At 38.2% G+C, this 18,586-nt stretch overlaps 3 protein-coding genes across 6 annotated transcripts in view; 2 read left to right on the plus strand and 1 right to left on the minus strand.

The window, feature by feature from the left end:
* Positions 1–2,118, minus strand: part of LOC108667780 (matrix metalloproteinase-2) — a 28,661-nt gene extending 26,543 nt beyond the window's left edge. For all 4 annotated transcript variants that reach the window (XM_018154846.2, XM_018154847.2, XM_018154848.2 and 1 more), the window contains exon 1: positions 1,795–2,118. In XM_018154846.2, coding sequence (XP_018010335.1) covers positions 1,795–1,902 — 108 coding nt within the window. In that variant the 5' untranslated portion in view covers positions 1,903–2,118. The remainder of the gene's footprint in view (positions 1–1,794) is intronic.
* Positions 2,119–14,556: 12,438 nt separating this feature from the next.
* On the plus strand, positions 14,557–16,436 carry LOC125177586 (KICSTOR complex protein SZT2-like). The gene is made up of 3 exons (XM_047879572.1): positions 14,557–14,886; positions 15,272–15,360; positions 16,238–16,436. The coding sequence occupies exons 1-3, from the start codon at positions 14,689–14,691 to the stop codon at positions 16,434–16,436; spliced, it is 486 nt and encodes a 161-aa protein (XP_047735528.1). The 5' UTR covers positions 14,557–14,688.
* Positions 16,437–16,475: 39 nt separating this feature from the next.
* The window catches only part of LOC125177587, a 52,820-nt gene continuing 50,709 nt past the window's right edge, over positions 16,476–18,586 (plus strand). The window contains exons 1-2 of the mRNA XM_047879573.1: positions 16,476–16,599; positions 17,619–18,189. Of these exons, the coding sequence (XP_047735529.1) occupies positions 16,477–16,599; positions 17,619–18,189 (694 nt within the window). The 5' untranslated portion in view covers position 16,476. The remainder of the gene's footprint in view (positions 16,600–17,618; positions 18,190–18,586) is intronic.

An 18,586-nucleotide genomic window follows, 5' to 3' on the forward strand; every position in this document is an offset into this window, starting at 1 on the left:
AATATTGAATAAAGTGCCGTGCAGCATCTATAACTTTCCTGGCCCAAGAGGATAAGGATACGAAGAGAACTTTCCATTGAGTAAGAGATAGATAAGTGCTGGTACATTTAAGCTAATTTATTTCGAGTCGTCCAATCTATATGAGTCTGGTAAGTATCTAGATACAACTTTCAAAGACGCAGTTTCCTAAGACGCGATCGGTGTAGATGATTTATTAAAATAGATATACTCATTTTGTACACAGGCCATCGCGCAACACCATGTTATTAATATGAAAAATATGTTGTGTTGAGTAATGAAGGATAAAAACTCGCGATATTTACAAAGGGAATGTGTTAAAAGATCGTTTGCTGTTCGTTCACTTTCCAAGAACGAAAAGTTAGGCTGGACTTCAATCTCAGAACAAGTTTTATGTCTTTTCATTGCAGTTTTAGTACAAATTCTTTTGAATTATATATTCCAGTAAATTATTTTTTTATTACATTACTTTCACTTTCATAAGTAATTTTCGCCCACATTCGTCATTGTACCTCATATGAGTTTGGACCAATTTTTCGCTCCTCATAACAAATGAGAGAATCATCAGTCCGGCACCGGACAACAGGGCAGAGGCAGCCCCGACTAACTCCCCCCGGTCTAATCGATGTCCCCGAGCCGGACGCTCAGACACTCCGGCTCCTGCGCGCGCGAGACGCGACGTCGCTCGAGACACTCAAGTTTAAGCAGGCGCAGGCTGCGATTTGACGATTATTGCTATTTGCTAGAGTAATTCCCTCTACATTGTTGTCGAAGCGTCAAGTGCGCAGTTATCGTATTGGTTGCAGTGATTACGATAGATTTATTTTTAGAAATACTGATGTACTAATATCTGAGAAAGCTTACGCAGTGCATGGAGTGATTTTTGATAAGCTTTTTTTTTACAGTTCAGCGTCACATGTAAGTAATCCAGCACTTAGAATTTTTGAAAATTTCTTTACAAATTTTTAGTGGCCTTAAGTATTATTGTATCACAAAACATGCTCATCAAATTTCATTCACAGTAAAATGTAATTTAATCGAAATAGTATTATGCGGAATAAATGTAAGGAGTAATTAGAAATTACTTGGAAAAATGTCAGAGCGCAAGTTAACTTCCGTTTGAGCGGCACGCAGTAATTCTGTTTTAAATTACTGAATGTTGAAATAATAACTAAGAATTTTTTATTAGGCATATTATGAATGCCTAATAAAAAATTTAGGAAGTGGCCATGAACCCGCATATGAGGTCGAGGAGTAGCCTGGTAGTCTTGCCCTGGTTGTTTACTTGTTATTCCTCGCTTGTTTTCATTTGCAGCGAATGCACTTGTAGGGAGAACAATGATGAAGGGTGCAGCTGAACGGGGCAAGCAAATCGCATTCCAAGTATCAAGCATCACTGCACCAGAATTGATACGTGGTCTCCTGCGTGCTAGCGTATAAAATATTGCTAGTATAGTGGTATGCTAGCAATAATATCACTTCTATGAGGCATGCCCTGGATATGAGTTGATTATCACATACATAACTTAAATTTCACTTGCAGTTAGAAACTAAATTCTTAAAAATAAGGAAAGAAATACGATTTAATCACAAATAAACAACATTGCTTCACATAACTATAAATTCAATATCTGCGCAACGTGCGATAAACAAACTAACAAATAAACGTATATTTTTACAAGCTGAAGATATCTGACAGCTATAAAACATGATGAGTTGAAGATACCTGACAGCTATAGAACATGATTTATCAATTAAATTTAATTTGGTACTTACAAGTGCTGTGGTGGTGCCACTAATCTCGAGCTTAGTAGGTAGTGCCTCGGTGGTCACTGAAATTGTGACCACTACCATCACACCGACAATCAATCTCAACTCCATCATTATTCGTAGGTTTTCTCCCAGGCTATTAATTAACTATAAGTAGATCGTGACGGAGCAATCAATGGCAATTATTCAGATCACTTGCTAAAAACAATGCCGATCGAGGTTTTCGGACCGAGGCCAAACAGAATGTAACAACGGTTGAATATTTGACCGACTTGACGAGATCAACAGTCGCTCAGCGCACTTTCGACCTACCACACACTACACCGCCAAGCCAGAGTCTGCCGTTGCAGGGCGGTAGTTCTGACCTTATATACTTGCAGCCGCTGCAACTCGCTGACCAGTCGTGAATGCTGCTTTGTTTATGTAATCAAGATTATTTGTCGTGTGCCTTGCACAAAATTACTAGACTGGTAAAATCAGATATATTTGAATGAAATTTTATATATAAATTTTATTCTCTCTCTAACGATTGATAACAACTGCTAGCTCGTCGCATGCACCTTATACTCTTTCGAATGAGTCATCAAAAGTCATCTTCTCCGGACTGTGTTGCATACTTCTTACTCACTACTCAATTTTCAATTCAATTAAGGGATTACATCTAAAATATATCGGATGTAACCGTATCAATACGCGTGCCAATTATAATGAACTCTAGAAGTATTGTTTCAGTTTTTGATCATCGATGACGCATGTCGGCCGAGAGGCTAAGAAACTTCCGTTCCAACTAACGAGTTCTTTCTCACCAGCGCGACCGCGCGGAAAGTCCACATAGGCCATTGACAACTGTGCAATTAAACGTTCTCTTGCATCTTGAGAATAGAATAATAATCGAAACGAGTCGTCCGGCACAAAGGAAGTCAAATGGAAATTATAAATTCTATTTTGAAGACACTATTATTCAGCATATGCAGAACATAAGTAGGAAATTGTATTAAGAAAAATATTATTGATAGTGACGCATAAAACTATAACAGTAACATCCTTTCATTTTTGGATCGGCAAATTCGGGTAAAATTTTAATCGAACGTGGCCAGATCTCACAGCAATAGCTTAGCGGTACAGAAGCGGTAAGCAAAATGGTCGTTGTTCATTCATGGATTTAAAAGATATAAATATCTCAAATTCGCAAGTGAAAAACAATTTCACAGCAGTTACACAGATTTTAAAGTTTCACGACTTCTAAGCAGTTGAGGATGAACATTGTTGAGCCATTTAACATTCAGTCCTAAAATGCAGAATATACGTGGGGAAATAATATCCCGAGGAAAGTAAAGCAGGGCAAGTTATGGGCTTTCCCTGCTGTATGCAACGCAACGCCTCGGTGTGGGAAGTGATGTTGTGCAAAGGAAACTAACTATGGCGATGAAGATGGAATGAACCAGTCTTGTTTTTAGGGATTCCAGTTATTACTGAGCGTAGAATTCCTAAGCTCAGTAATAAGGTCGGAAGTTATGTAATTTTTGGTGCGTAAGTACGATGCAGGATTATATTCAGCAGATGACGAAAGATCTCACGGTATAATTCATTATTTTTTTTTCTGCATCAAGAAACTTTTTATGCAATGATCGAGCGATTAGAAAACGCGACAAAGATATAAATTATCTTGAGAGTAAATAAGAGTTTCACACCTTAATCCTACTCATTACTTCTTGGCTTTTGCTACTTCATAATGGGGTTTCTGACTAGGTTAGCTCATTCGTAGAGCAGCCACTACAACGAATACAAGACTACAGCCACTACAGCTAGGCGCCAACATAAAAAATTTCCAGTCGAGTCGCGGTTAAACGTCCTTTTGGTATCCATACGATTAGATTGTGAAATACCATTTACACGATTGAAGTAGATTAGAGAAATTCTATCCACTATGAACTTGGTGTAGGTAGATGTGATTATGCAAAGTGTAATTTATAGGATCTAGACGATAACTTCAGGCTTACGCGGAAGTAGCGCCCTGGGATAAATGTAGATAGCCAGCGATAACACCCGTTATCGCTGTCACGTGAGAGTGGGAGGAAATTACTTACGTCTGACATCGGCATCACCCACTAGCAAGATATTCATCCAGGCCGCTATTGAACTACATCCTTGTTGGCCCTTGAAGGTTTTTTCATATTGTTACAAGCTTTGTTCTTTCGAATAGCGTGTCTTTAAATAACGGTCAAGTTTTTCAGAATATTAGCATCGTTCGGGAAACTCTAATTATAGCGCAAGGCTGCGACAGGTAGTTGTGTGCACAAAGCGAACAAATGTCTCAGTCAAATGTATTAGGTTTGAAAATAAAATTGACCAATTGCAAGTGTATAATTTGTTTGTTTGTCCATTTGTTTAACTAATTTTTCATCATCCCTTGTTTAACTACTTTTTATTATCTAAGAAGAAAATCAAATACGGGCATTCTCCGTAACATTAAGAACTGTTGCGCCTGTGGTCCACAACAAGCTTTGCATGCATTAGAAACGAATGAATGAAATGAATACAAACGAGTTCATCGGAAACTCCAACGAGCTTCCGGTGGCAGCGAGCCGCGTATTGCAGGTGGCCCCAGTTTTTACGAGGTCCTGGAGAATGACGTCACTGTCGCCCATGTAGCTAAGGAACACCGCACAATAGTGCCAATGGTCGCAATCCAAATATTATAATTAGTCTTTTTACTTGATATACAAACATGCATCTGAAACAATAAACTTTTAACCCTAGATTTGAAATCAAGGTAAAATAGGAATGACTATCTAAGAACTGTCTGTTTCACGAGAATTAGTGAACTCCACTTAAACGGGCACTTGGGAGTGCGCATGGCGACGTGTAGTAACTGCACTCGCTGGAAGTTCTTCTCTTTCTGCGACATGCATTAGGAATGAGGATGCAGTATGAGAACACATACGGACGACGTGCGGTGTCTGACAATGCCAGCGATGGTTACTCTTGCAGCGTTTGTTTACAAAAAGTAAAAATGGTTTGATCACTTCTGGTGCCTGGGCACAATAGTAACCATCAGCTGGAACTAACCAAGAATTCCACCTTCGCCTATAAGTTAGTGGAGATTCCTCCAAACTACTCAGTCGTGCGACAAATTAATTCACTCTATAGGCGCCCACGATGTTGTGTTGATGCTGTCTTAAAAAAATGATAGAGATTTTTATGCACATGTGTACTCATATGAACTTTGCACAAATTACACATTTTGTGTACTTTGCGTAAAACTTGATCATTAGTAAACTTCAATTAAATAAAGAAGCATGATTTCTATACTAGGTAACCCGAAGGAAAGTTATACCAAAACCAAATAAACCATGAGCATAAAATTGCGATAATGAAGGAGTAAAACTTGTAAAACAATTTCGATATAAAAAAATCATATTCTCAGTCATAATCGGAATTTCAGTTGAGTACTGGCATCTTTCGAAAAAAGTATAATAAACTATTCATGGTATAAATTACACATTCATTTGTTACATTTCACTGGCAAGCAACACCACATACACATTCATTATAAATGCGAACTAATGCAGTTGCTTTATGTCATTCATCAAAGTATGATTTAAAAGTAAATAAATATAGTTCGAATTAGACAGTAAAAGAGCTGCGATGGCACTACGTTTCTTCCGAACAATCGATCAGGATAAAACTTGGTTCTGAGCTCAATGTCATTCAGCAACAATTGTAGCAATGAATGTTCATGGCAGCGATTGCGATGGGGCAAGAGGATGCCTTTAATTCTTACGTGGACACCTGATGACTCACGCTCTTCAGAGAACGCTGATCTGTGGCACATACACATACATTTATACCCAGTCAGGGTACGAGGGAACTTCATGCCATGGTTTAACATATATAATTTGTTCAACCCTGCCTAGTGTTCCGCGCTCGACCAATAGAAATAAAATTCTTGAGGGAAATTTCCTCGTATAATGAATTAGTTATTAAGTAACATTGCGTGATTCATGAGTTAGAGGGCCAATTCAATGACGTAATCAGAAAATGTAATGTATATAGTGTCGCAAAGAAATCTTAGCATTTCCTTGAATTCAAATTGATACAATGTAAATTTAAGTAGGTTTCAGAAAAGTCAATTGTTTTGTAACACGGAAATACATATTTTAGTTGCTAGATGGAAGTTGAAAATAAAGAACTTGAGTAATGCCGTACATGAATAACAAGTACTTGAAAGCGCGTTATGACATTTTCCTGGCCTGTTAAAACATATTTGTGTCCAGAGGCGTTTCTTGTTTGTTTTGAAAATGATCACTGAATATATTTTATGTATCAATTATCTCATTACGCATTGTAAATATTTCCCTGCTATCTGTGCCAAGGTTGATCTACCCAGAAATTGTTTCATTTGACCTCAATACACGGAATACAGGTCCGTATCTCTTGTTTGACTTCAGCGATAACAGGATGTTTGCGGAATAGTGTTTCCTTCCCGATTTGTTGGATTAAGGATGAACTTATTCCCCAAGTTATTGAGAAGCTTAGGCGCTTCAAAATTTCTAGCACAAACGCTCTGATGCGCAATTTTTAACCGTTCTGCCCAAAATTTTACGGTTTACGGTTTCTATTTCACATTAGTAAATGGGAGATGTTGTACCGACGAAAAAATTATTGTAGCTCTGAAAAAATATAAATAATGGGATAGGGATAACAATACTAAGGATGGTTTACAACTTAACGGGTGTTTTTCTCTTCATATAATAAAAAGTTTAGATGCCTATGCTTCAACAAAAACCAATGACCGTGAGTTTCATGCAAGCGACGAATAATTTTTCATATCGAGGGTAAATGGTGCTGCATGAACTACGAAAGCTACATTGTATTGCACCATGCAGCGGTAAGAGCCGCTATAAGCTTTCACGTACACTAAACATACCGGAAAATGGTAGATACACAGGACACGATGTTTATATTCCGCTTGTCTGGCCGCGGAAATTAAACGTCTATTTATGCGCCCTTTAATGGACATTTTCACATGCAGCTTGATGGGAAACTTCAACGAAGGGTGTGCTGCCAACATTCAAGGTTAGGCTGTCACTTATTTTCCAATGCATAATAAATATTTGTTCGTTATGGTTTACACGGCTCATCTTCGCAGACCCTCAGCGGAAACTCTCACGAGTAGTATAGTTAGTTGTCCTGCCGGAGAAAGTCAGGAAATTCGCAGGTTCTTAAGACCTGTGCTAATCGGATAAGTTGCATGAGTAATACAAGACTTTGATTTTATTGTAAGCAGGACTTAGGTTTTTGTCAACTGATTCAAAAAATTTGTCGCTTCTTTGGCAAATTCAGTCATTGCGTGTTAATTCATTCGCTACTATACATTCATGCAGTTAACTGATATGCATACAACTTGAGTTTTGCGAGGATAAATCAGCAGGCTAATACACTTGAACCCCTGAATTTTCATCAATTCTGAAGCATTGTTTACACAAAACGTTGAATGGTCAGCGAAGCCAATTCCGGAGTGAATCATACGGATAAGATGGTCGTCTTCTCCGAAGCCTTTGTTATGAACTGACTAATGAAAGGCAATTTGTCGATAAATTAGTCCATGCGTATCCGTCGGATGTTCTTATAATTGCCCTCACTTACTGTGACGAGGATGGTTCGGCGCCATGCTTGCAAGTTGTTATTCAACTACGAAGCAAAACTGCACTGCCTAACAGGATGATCTACAATCATAACTGCTAAACGCTGTTACTAATGTGAAATTGATACTCTAATAAAAACCTGCCAAGGTCATATTCCAAATATCCCAACATTATTGCTAAGTCAACTCTCTCCGATGAAAAATCTGCTGGAAGAGATTGTATTGCCGACACTTCTAGTCTATTCTATTGTGTCGTATTAATGGTACCGGTAGTTTTCAGCGAATGTACCTACTTGTTTAAAAAGGGGTCTCCTGTATAAAAGAGACCGGGGAACCACAACGACTTGCTTAAAAGTTCTCCTGAGCTTCGAAATTGCACAGAGTGATTCTAAATTTCAAGCAGCGCTCCCACCGTAAGGCATGCAGTTAATCGAATAAACGCTTTCATTATCTATGATAATTCTTCATTTAACTAGGGGGAGCAATGCACACAGGTACTATCAATATTAGAGCAGTGAGTTGTGCGTTCAATCCCAGCTACCTGTGTCAGCTCTGGTCAAATCGGCAAGAAGACCGGGCGGTCGACCACAGCAAAACTGGAACAGCGAGTTGCCTGTTCGGGAACCAAACAAGCTGTGTATATTATGCTGTTTTAAGAATCATTGATATGTCTAACGGCCTGATGAACGCTGACTCCGCTATGCTTCTATACCAAACTATTACACAAATTTCATAGTACGAGTAACCTGCCGAGAGTTTTGCCTTCTTAGAGTTTTCCGTTACCAATATTTGACACGCTATCGTTTATATTTAAATTGTCGAATGCACGTAGGTTGTAAAGAACCAATATAATTTCATTACAGTTGAAACTTGTAGGCAAAATAACTGAAGTTATCGAATGGATTATCAATCAATATAAATGGTTCTTCATTTTGACCAAGACATTCGAACGGACAAATACATTTTAAGGAAAATCGTGGAGCGCAACAAGAAAAATAACAACAACAACAACAATGTTTCCTAATATCTGAGCTTGGAGTATTCATAAGCTTATTCTGTCTTTGAAGACTTTAGAAAATTGTTTTCTAAAATAGTTATCAATGCTATTGAAGATTAAGGTGCCCTTTCAGGAGGACTCAACTTTGGATCTAATGACAATTTGCTACAGTTGCTGAGTCCAGGTGTTACAAGTGGTCTACGCTGGACTTCTTCGTCACCTACAACCTGTCATCATCATCATCATCATCAATTTGCTACACATCATGAGATTGCTGACAACCTGGAGAACAAGTACCAGCTGAGAGAGGAAGGAGAGAAGCTGAAAGTGAGAAGATGAAGACTTGAATTAAATTAAACAATAATTGCTGAGTCCAGATGTTACAAGCGGTCTGCGCACGACTTCTTCTTCACCTTCAACCCGGCATCAAATAAAAAATCAACTTTGGATGGAGGATGAGGAACAACTGTTATTAAGTCTTCCGCGCACCTCAGTGGCCTCACGTTCCGGTAAGTAGCTTCTCCGCGATGGTCAGGCGGTATCCAAGTATCATAATAATCAGCTGATCGCGAGTAGGTAGTCTAGATTCTCTAAGTTGTCTACCGTAGTCCGTAGACAGTAACTAGAGTCTAGACTTGTGAAGTAATCCTAGGTAGATGAGAGGCTCTAAGCTCGCTAAACTCGAAATAACGTGGATACCGTGAATAAAGTGCTTATCAGCTTTACAGCTTATGAGTCAACATGAAATTAGGTATCATTTTTCACTCTTGGTGTTGAAGGTCGCCAAGAGCCAACTGCAATTTCGAATTTGGGAATTTGCAAAGGCTGAACCGCTTCAGAAGCCAAATCAGCCATTAGTTGAAGTTTAAACTAAAAGTTGCCAGAACGCATTCAAATCCTAAGCTTGCAAATATGATATTTCTTAGTCTAGTCTCTAGACTGGAAATCACTGGATTGAGTGGATTCCACATTATTGTTGACAGTAGTAGGGAGTAACTTTTCAAGATTTGGAATCTAATCTCAGAATCTCATAATGATATAATTATTGTCATACACATAAAGATATTTTTCTATGTGTACTCTAAGGCAGGCATGGAATATATCTGCTTGGTGTAAGTTGGTGAGCCGCGACTGAATTTTTTGAGCCGTGGTTTTATGGATTTGCCAGCCGTAATTACATTTCTTTGAGCTGTAATTCTATTTTACCAAGCCGTGAATTCCATATCTTGGCCATGAAAAGCCATTTACGAGGCGCAAATTTATTTACAAAGTCCGTGCACGGGTTACCCAAATCTCTAATTTTACCCTAGAACAGTCAAATGGCAACAATAAAATTTGTCTTTACTGTAAGTTGAGCACATGTTAATGCAGTCTGACCACTTTGACATGACCGCAACTATGCATGATCTTCAGCAAAAGGTTTAGTTGATTTGTTTACATTACAATGTTTATGTTTTTTCTGCAGAATATTTTGGCGGGAACGGTAAAGCAATGCGGATTGTGGAAGTTGAAAATTTTATGAAGTGACATGTTTGCAAAGTGCAAACTGCAATTTTTCAATCAAACAAAAATTTATGACATTCAAGCCGTGAGATTTCATACCTACTGAAATTATATGATATTAGAGCCGCGATATTTCAGACAAAAATAGGACTTTTCCTGCCCTGCTCTAAGGGGACCCATCAGTTATCACCCCTAAATTTTCAATTTTGGCGTTTTCTGGTTTTTGTGCTCATCTTAAAGCTTACTTTCTGATGCATCGAACGGTACCAGAATCATCTCTCTATGTCAAAAAATGATTTCATGACAGCTTCCTAAAGGGGGCGGTTTCAAGGGCCCTTCAGTAAAGTCTATGGGATTAATTCGAAGGCTGGACACACTAAAAAGGAACGTCTGATGTAAAGCGGCCAATTATGGCATTATCCAGTGATTATAGTCATCTTAAAGCTTACTTTCTGACGCGTCAAACAGTACCAGAACCATCTTTTTACCTGCATTTTGACGTACACGACGAACCGTGGAATGGAGGGTGGTGAGGGGCAGCCTTCACTATTTGAATGGGAGATAATTCAAGAGAAGCTCTACAAATATCGCGTATAGCGGCCAACACACTCAGTGCCCATCAAGACAGGCTAGACAGCAAGGTGTAAGGTGTGCTGCCAGTCGCTCTATGCCTTGCTGACTTGGTTTGAAGCTTAATTACAGTATCTAGGTTACGTTACGACTCATTTATGTCCCTTTACGTGCAGCGCTGCAGTATTTTGAGCGTGTTGTACACCTATATTTCTCCCAATTGCTCTCATGGAAAATCTATCTCCTCCTAGAGTTTTGAAGCTACAGCAATGAGAGACATATCATTCGATTCGTGAAGACCATACCTATCGACCTAGCCATCCCTTTTTTTAAATTTGTGTATGGTTCATCATATATATGGGGGAGAAGGGGGGGGGAGGGTGAAAAATGAAAAAAATGGGAAAAACAGGCATAAAAAAAACTATGGGGAAAATGAACAAAAGGGATGGCAGAGTCAATAAGTATGGTTTTCACAAATTGAATGACACATGTCTCAATGTTGTAGGACGATACTTGTAGGAGGAGATGCATTTTCTAAAGTACCCCTTTTTATAATAATAATAATAGTAATAATAGCGGTTTCAGCGTTAGTAGGCCGTAGGCCTGTCGCCGATTCTTAACATCGCAGAACATTCACAGCATTTTGCGGTCTCGAACTCGCAACTCACTGCTACAATTTTGCTGTGCTTAACCGCCCGGCTGCGTTTTCCATGAATTTCACATTTTCTATCAATTTTTTTGAAAAATTCTTACAAGCAAAATGTTATTTTTTTCACATTTTACGTATGTATGTGAAGTTTCATGATGATCGGATAATAACTGGAGAAGTTTTTATGGAGGGTGATGGGTCCTCTTAAGTCATTACCTGCCTTCACTAAACTTAGGCTTTACATATTTAATGAGCTTGTAAATTCAACATTACTTCTAAATTAAGAGGATATGATTAATCCTTTTTCATAAAATCCTGCAGCACTATAACTACATGTATTTTATTCAAGTAGAAATATAATTGAAACAAAGTCATCTACTTCGCCTTTGGTCTGAAATAGTGAAATAGGTAATTTCAACAAAATTTTATGATATATATTTATATAACGTATTTAGACTCCAGAGCTGCTAGAGCATACTAGTAGTAGTAGACCATAAGAATTTAAGATCTCCAAGCCCAAGGTAACAAGTACCCAGAGTTCATTTAGGAAGCCAGACTGGAATATCGGGCAGATTTTTCAGAATACCGCGTGTGAAAAGAGGCTCTTCAAGGGTAAAGTTGGAAAATTGTGGGTGAAATTTTTGTCCTCCCGGGTGCTTCTCAAAAATCGCAGGTGAGAATTTACTGTTCTTGGGCAATTTATAAAATTCCTTGTGAACAGCTGCACCCTGCCATCTCTCAACTTCTCGCGTCAAGCGGCCGAACAAGAGGTGCGCTGCCATAGACCAGCAAATTACCTCAAATCAGCCCTGGAGCAAACATCAACCTTCTAAATGCTATTGATATAGTCATCCTGGCAGTGGCACCTAAGCAGCTGTACTCAATTGGCCCATCGTACCACGCAAACTTTAAACCAACAATGCTTCAGCTCATAAGTGCTATTCCAAATAGTTAACAGTTGATACATCATTCTCCAATAATTTTCAACCCATACCATCACCTCGATGGATTGGATCGTTGGCAAGCATATGTATATGATAGTTGCATGTCGGAAGGTTCTACAGGCGATTAAGTTGAAAACACTGTTTGTCGAGTCATTACTATGAAGTTCTTAAGAAATTAATGTAGTAGTAAAATAGATAATAAATACGATCCAAAAGTCACTTGATTTAGTTGTATAACATAAATAATCATCAGAATACTTCAGGCCAGGTGGCCCAGTTGTTAAAGCTCAAAGTACCAAAATTGGAGCTGACATGTGCGTGTTCAATACAGCTCTGCATGTGCACCAGTTTCTGGTCAGAATTGACAAGGAAGAGCAGTCAAGCAAAATTGGATCTGTGAGTTGCGTGTTTGAGACTGCAACAAGCTGTGAATGTTGTTGTTATGAATAGGTGGCAGGCATATGGCCTCATAAAAGCTGGAACTGTTATTTTTTGTGATTATTGTATTGCTATTGTTTATTGTTAATATCTGAGCATACCGCTGGAATGGGTCATCTTTATTGGTTAAGTGAGGGAAGGTATTCAAGGTTCTTTAAGACTCAAAAGGGTTAAATAAAAGATGGCCTCCCAACTCCCCTTATAGCCATCCCTGTCCACCAGGTGTTTTTCTCTTTTTGTTCAACTTTATTTACTTCTAATACAAAACTTCATTATAAAGAGACTTAAAATTTAAACCTAAGAGAGTGCTAAATCAAAAACCTAACCAACTACTGGATGAATGTTTAACCATTAACTGGGGAACTGGGTAACCAGATAACCGTATAACGGGGAAACCTGACAACTGGGCAACTGTTCAACTAGGCAACTGGACAAACAGACTACCGGACAACCGGGCAAACGGAAAACTGGCAACTGTACAACCGTACAAACAGACTACCGGGCTCCCGGACAACCTGGCAAACGGGGCATGGGTTGCTTATGAAGTACTTGGAGATGCTTCTGTAAAATATTTACATTATCAACACCTAACACACTATTATTAAACACAACATCAATACAAACTTCAAAACATATACTGTATACACAATAAACTATCAAGCAGGATAACAGATAAATATATTTCTCATCTATAATGGTATTCTCAACACAACATTAAAATCTTCATCAATGAATATATGAGCAGTGATTAAAAAAGGTATATCTTGGCAACTACTCACCAACCACAGGCAGTAGTGTGAGTATAGGGTATCAACTGATAGGAGATTTGGAATTTGAATCACCACTGACACATAAATTAATGGTCTGCAAAAAGGGCAAAGAGAATGAGATGGAGAGCACTGATAACACAAATATTGATGTTTACCATGAATTTCAAGATTCTAAAAACAACTCTACATTAACTCGGAACTGGGGTAGCGTTACTTCCCCAAGTGGGATCAAGGTAACCATCACTCTCCAGCAGAAAGAGTGACGGCCCATAACACCGCCTTCAATTTGCTGGGCCGTATGTATCCAACTTGGTCATATGGCTGCGTATTCTTAAACATGTCCATGTATTCTTATTATTGTGTTCTAATAATATAAGTGTCCATGTATTCCTAATATTCCCCATATTCTAAGTATTGTATTCCTAATATTCCTTTCAATATAAGTGTCCACATATTCTAAATATTATATTCCTAATGTTCTTGATAATATTGGGGTCCACGTATAATATACCTATATCATATTCCTAATATTCTTGATAATATAGTGTCCACGCATTCTTAATATTGTATTCCTAATATTCTTGATAATATAAGTGTCCACATATTCTAAATATCGTATTTCTAATATTCCTTATAATATGTGTCCACGTATTCTTAATATCGTATTCCTAATATTCCTAATAATATAAGTGTCCATGCATCCTTAATATCGAATTCCTGATGTTCTTATTAATATGTGTCCATATTCTTTATGTTCTTAATAATATGTGTCCACGTATTCTTAATATTGTATTCCTTTATATTCTTAATAATATAAGTGTCCACACATTATAAATATTGTACTATTCCTTATGTTCTTAATAATATAAGTGTCCACGTATTCTTAATATCGTATTACTAATATTCTTGATAATATAAGTGTCCACACATTCTTAATATTGTATTCATAATATTCTTAATAATATAATTGTCCATGCAGTAGATAGTAAGTAATTCCTTTTTCCTCTAAATTTAAATTGACAAAAATGTGGAGGTTAAGAGAAATTGTTTGAATACCGTATAAGATTAGCTCACTTCAATCAGTTGTTGTGGTTTTCTGCTGAGTGCTACTGAGGCACCGGCATGGAATATATCTACTTTCTGGGCCACAGCTGATTGAAAATTATGAACCTTTGTTTTTTAATGTGTGTAGGAGGTTAAGAACAAATTTCTTCACTGTAAAATGCTCTAAATGCTCTTAGGAACTGAAATGCATGTTAAACAGTGCTATAAAAAGATAGATTCAAATCATACTTTGCAATGTATTTATAGCACAGTGCCATTAACTTATAATTTTCCACACAAAATCTTGAACTAACTTGAAAAATATTCAAGTTGGAATAATGCCTCATGACAATTTGAGAGATCAGTGCTTAGCTTCTAAATCATTGCCTGGAGACAATGATGATGGCAAAGAGCTGGAGGCTGCTCATGTGTATCTGCTGCTCAAGAAAGACCTCCGCATTTCTCGGAATGTTCGAGCAGAGTGGTACCTGGAACATCTCAATACGGTCATCAGAGTGCCACGCTGCACTTCAATTGTAAGTTAGGGCTACTGTTCTGTTGCTCCTAGTTGATATATTTTTCTTCTGCCTAATGCTACAATTATGGGGCATTTGACACAATGAAATGTGTAGTAATATCTTACTAATTCTTACTACATAAGAAATACATTATGTAATTAATACTGGTTGCTTGTGATGTTGATTATCAAATTCATTTGAATTAATTGAGGTTTTGTGAAAAATCTTTTCATCTATTATAAACTCATAGTCCTGGCTGCAAAATTTCAAAGGTATATAAATGCAGTACAGATAGTTCTTCTTTCATTTATATATATGCTGCACAGATTGTTCTTCTTTCATTTATATATATGCTGCACAGATTGTTCTTCTTTCATTTATATATTTATCATATATCTTTCAGCATGATCTCACTGAGGAACTCAATGTGATGTCTGCTGAGCCCTTTGATCCTCCTGCTGATTTTGACAGTGATACAGCTCATGAATACAGGTTAGTGCATATACACGTCATATAAAGTTTTGTTCATTTGATTCGATTGGCCTGATGCCAGTGTGAGCTTGATGCTTGAGTGAGCTTGATGCATGAGTGAGCTTGATGCACTAGTGAGCTTGATGCACAAGTGAGCTTGATGCACAAGTGAGCTTGATGCACAAGTGAGCTTGATGCACGAGTGAGCTTGATGCACAAGTGAGCTTGATGCACAAGTGAGCTTGATGCACAAGTGAGCTTGATGCACAAGTGAACTTGATGCACGAGTGAGCTTGATGCACGAGTGAGCTTGATGCACGAGTGAGCTTGATGCTCGAGTGAGCTTGATGCACGAGTGAGCTTGATGCACGTGTTAGTTTGGATTGATATCTAAGTTGTTGGTTGCTCTCTTTGATAGGCCTTGTGAGAAACATATTCTGCAAGTGCAATTGTCTACATCTTTTGATAATGGTGCTATGAGCGAGTCTCAAAACACAGGTGTGTTTTTTTTTCAGTGGTGATATAGATGAATGCCCTATGTATCAAATTTGTGATAACTAATATAGGTACTTATTCACTATATAAATATGTATTGTAATGCCTTATAATAATGCGTTATTGCTACTAATCAAGGATTTTTCACTTGCACACTTCATTAAATTGATTTGTACCTAAGTTTCTTTGGAAATTTCATGCTTTTAAGGTGTCAAGCTTCCCCATTAATTTGATTGTTAGAACTTGAATACTACTACTGGTACTGCAGCTTCTACAGAAGCTTGTAGTTTGAAGTTACAATTTTAAGTGTTGTTTTCATTTGAAGCAACAATAAAACAGTGATTGATCTTGGATTGCTTTGATATGAGGAATACTGACATTATGATTATTTATTGCGCTGCAGGTTTCGTATCACACGACGGACTGAGGTGCACTGCTTGTCTCGCAAGTACCGGCTTGTGTACGGGCTAGACTTGTCCCCTTCGATGTGCCGGGTCATCCTTGGAAATGATGGACGGGCACATGTTTTGCTTGACAAAGTGCACACTGCTTTGAAGAATGCAATTAAAGGAGTTTTGCAGCCTTTTCTTGTGCCTGGTTAGTTTAGATGTGGTGTACGTGACAGTCCTGGCGCACACGAACATGTTCAGGTGTGACTGGCAGCTCGTGCTGGTGCAAGGCTGGTACCTCATGGCGCACAACCTAGACTTCTTCCTGGACCATCTTAAAGAGCAACTTGAGAAACTTAACATCCTTCTTGCTGAGGTATGTTCAATTGGAATTATTATCAGTTGGAATTATCTTCCTGGACCATCTTAAAGAGCAACTCGAGAAACTAAACATCCTTCTTGCTGAGGTTTGTTCAATTGTAATTATCTTCCTGGACCATCTTAAGGAGCAAATCGAGAAACTTAACATCCTTCTTGCTGAGGTATGTTCAATTGGAATTATCAGTTGGAATTATGAGTTGTAATTGTCCGTTGGAACTATTTATTATGAGTTGAAATTATCCTCATGGACCATCTCAAAGAGCAACTCGAGAAACTAAACATTCTTCTTGCTGAGGTATGTTCTACTGGAATTATTATCAGTTGGAATTATCTTCCTGGACCGTCTTAAAGAGCAACTTGAAAAACTCAACATCCTTCTTGCTGAGGTATGTTCAATTGAAATTAACAGTTGAAATTATTTATCAGTTGGAATTATCTTCCTGGACCATCTCGAAGAGCAACTTGAAAAACTTAACTGTCTTAACATCCTTCTTGCTGAGGTTTGTTCAATTGGAATTATCAGTTGAAATTATTTATTATCAGTTGGAATTATCTTCCTGGACCATCTCAAAGAGCAACTCGAAAAATTCGACATCCTTCTTCCTGAGGTTTGTTCAGTTGGAATTTAGTATGCTCCTCCCCCCTCCAAGCGTGGGAAATTTTTGTACTACCGGTACTCATGATTCTTTTAAATTTATGAAATCAGTGAAAAAGATAAACATCGTCTTGTGATAAAGTTTGACTAGGTAGTAAATCAAAAATTTTTAACAATACCCATTCCAGCTTTAAAATACAATAATCAGTGCACTAAAAATTGAGGTTACAAAATTCTTGATTTCTATGATCAGTGGTAATTTGATCATTATATTTTGACTATTTATACCTATTGGAAAGTTTCATTCATCTATAGTTTTTAATCTTATTCTAATTAATGCAACAGGACGTGATTGACAATTGATTCATAATCCTTGTTCATAAATGATCCTAACAGAAAATGATCCTTGTTCGTAACAGAACGTCATGAAACTGAACCAGAAACGGAACTCTGCTGTAGACATGACCGCAAGTAGTGCCCACCAGCCTCACGTGTTCGACCCCTGGTCTGGAGATGGAGACTCATCACCGGAGGCTGATCTTGACGTCAGTTTAGACCAGAGCTACGATCCTCCTGCTAGTCAGTCTCTTCTGTCTAGAGGCAGTCGTTTAGACCAGCCAAGTAGTGGGAGCTACTCTAGCAGCACATACAGCAATTGTCTAAGTTACGGTACGCGCACCTCTAGTCCTGTGAGACGCATGAAGCCTCCAGCATGTCACCACTCACAGTGCGCGTCTCAGCGAAACTACGCTCGTTACTTGGAATCAATTTCTCGTCCTAGTCCCTTACGCTCAGACGCCGCCAGTAATCGCAAGAGGAGCCCTGACAGAAGCCGCGTACGGCTCATTTCTGCAGGAGAAGGCAGCGTGAGCAGCGATGACGCGTCCAAGACTTTACTGGAGCCTGTGCTGTCGCCTGAGCTGAGTCTTATGAACCTGTTGCGGTACTGCGTTGTGGCGCTGCAACTGCTGCCTCAGAACAGCATTTCCGGTTAGTAAATATTTTCTTACTACTAACAGCATTTCCTGTAAGAAAACATTTTCTTACTACCACCGTCTCAATTCTTGTTACCGGTAGGTGAATTCAATATATTAACTGATTGCAATAGCATTGAGTGGAAGTTATTCAGTAAATTTATAAAGTCATCTCATTAGGTGACTTCTTTCCATTTATTGCTTCGTCTTGACTATGTAGGTGGTGCTTGAAAGTAGGGCTTAATGTGTGCGGTGTGCAGGTTATTATAATCATGTTCGCATTATGTTAGTAATTGCCTATTGTATTTCGTGGCTATTGGAGCAAAATTTTGCGAGTTGTTGCGATTGGTATTTTCTGAATTTTTACTAAACCGTTCCCATGTGAATATTTTCTCAATGCATAGGTAGGTTTT

This window comes from Hyalella azteca, unplaced genomic scaffold (assembly GCF_000764305.2).
Source record: "Hyalella azteca isolate HAZT.00-mixed unplaced genomic scaffold, Hazt_2.0.2 contig3349, whole genome shotgun sequence".
NCBI lineage: Eukaryota > Metazoa > Arthropoda > Malacostraca > Amphipoda > Hyalellidae > Hyalella > Hyalella azteca.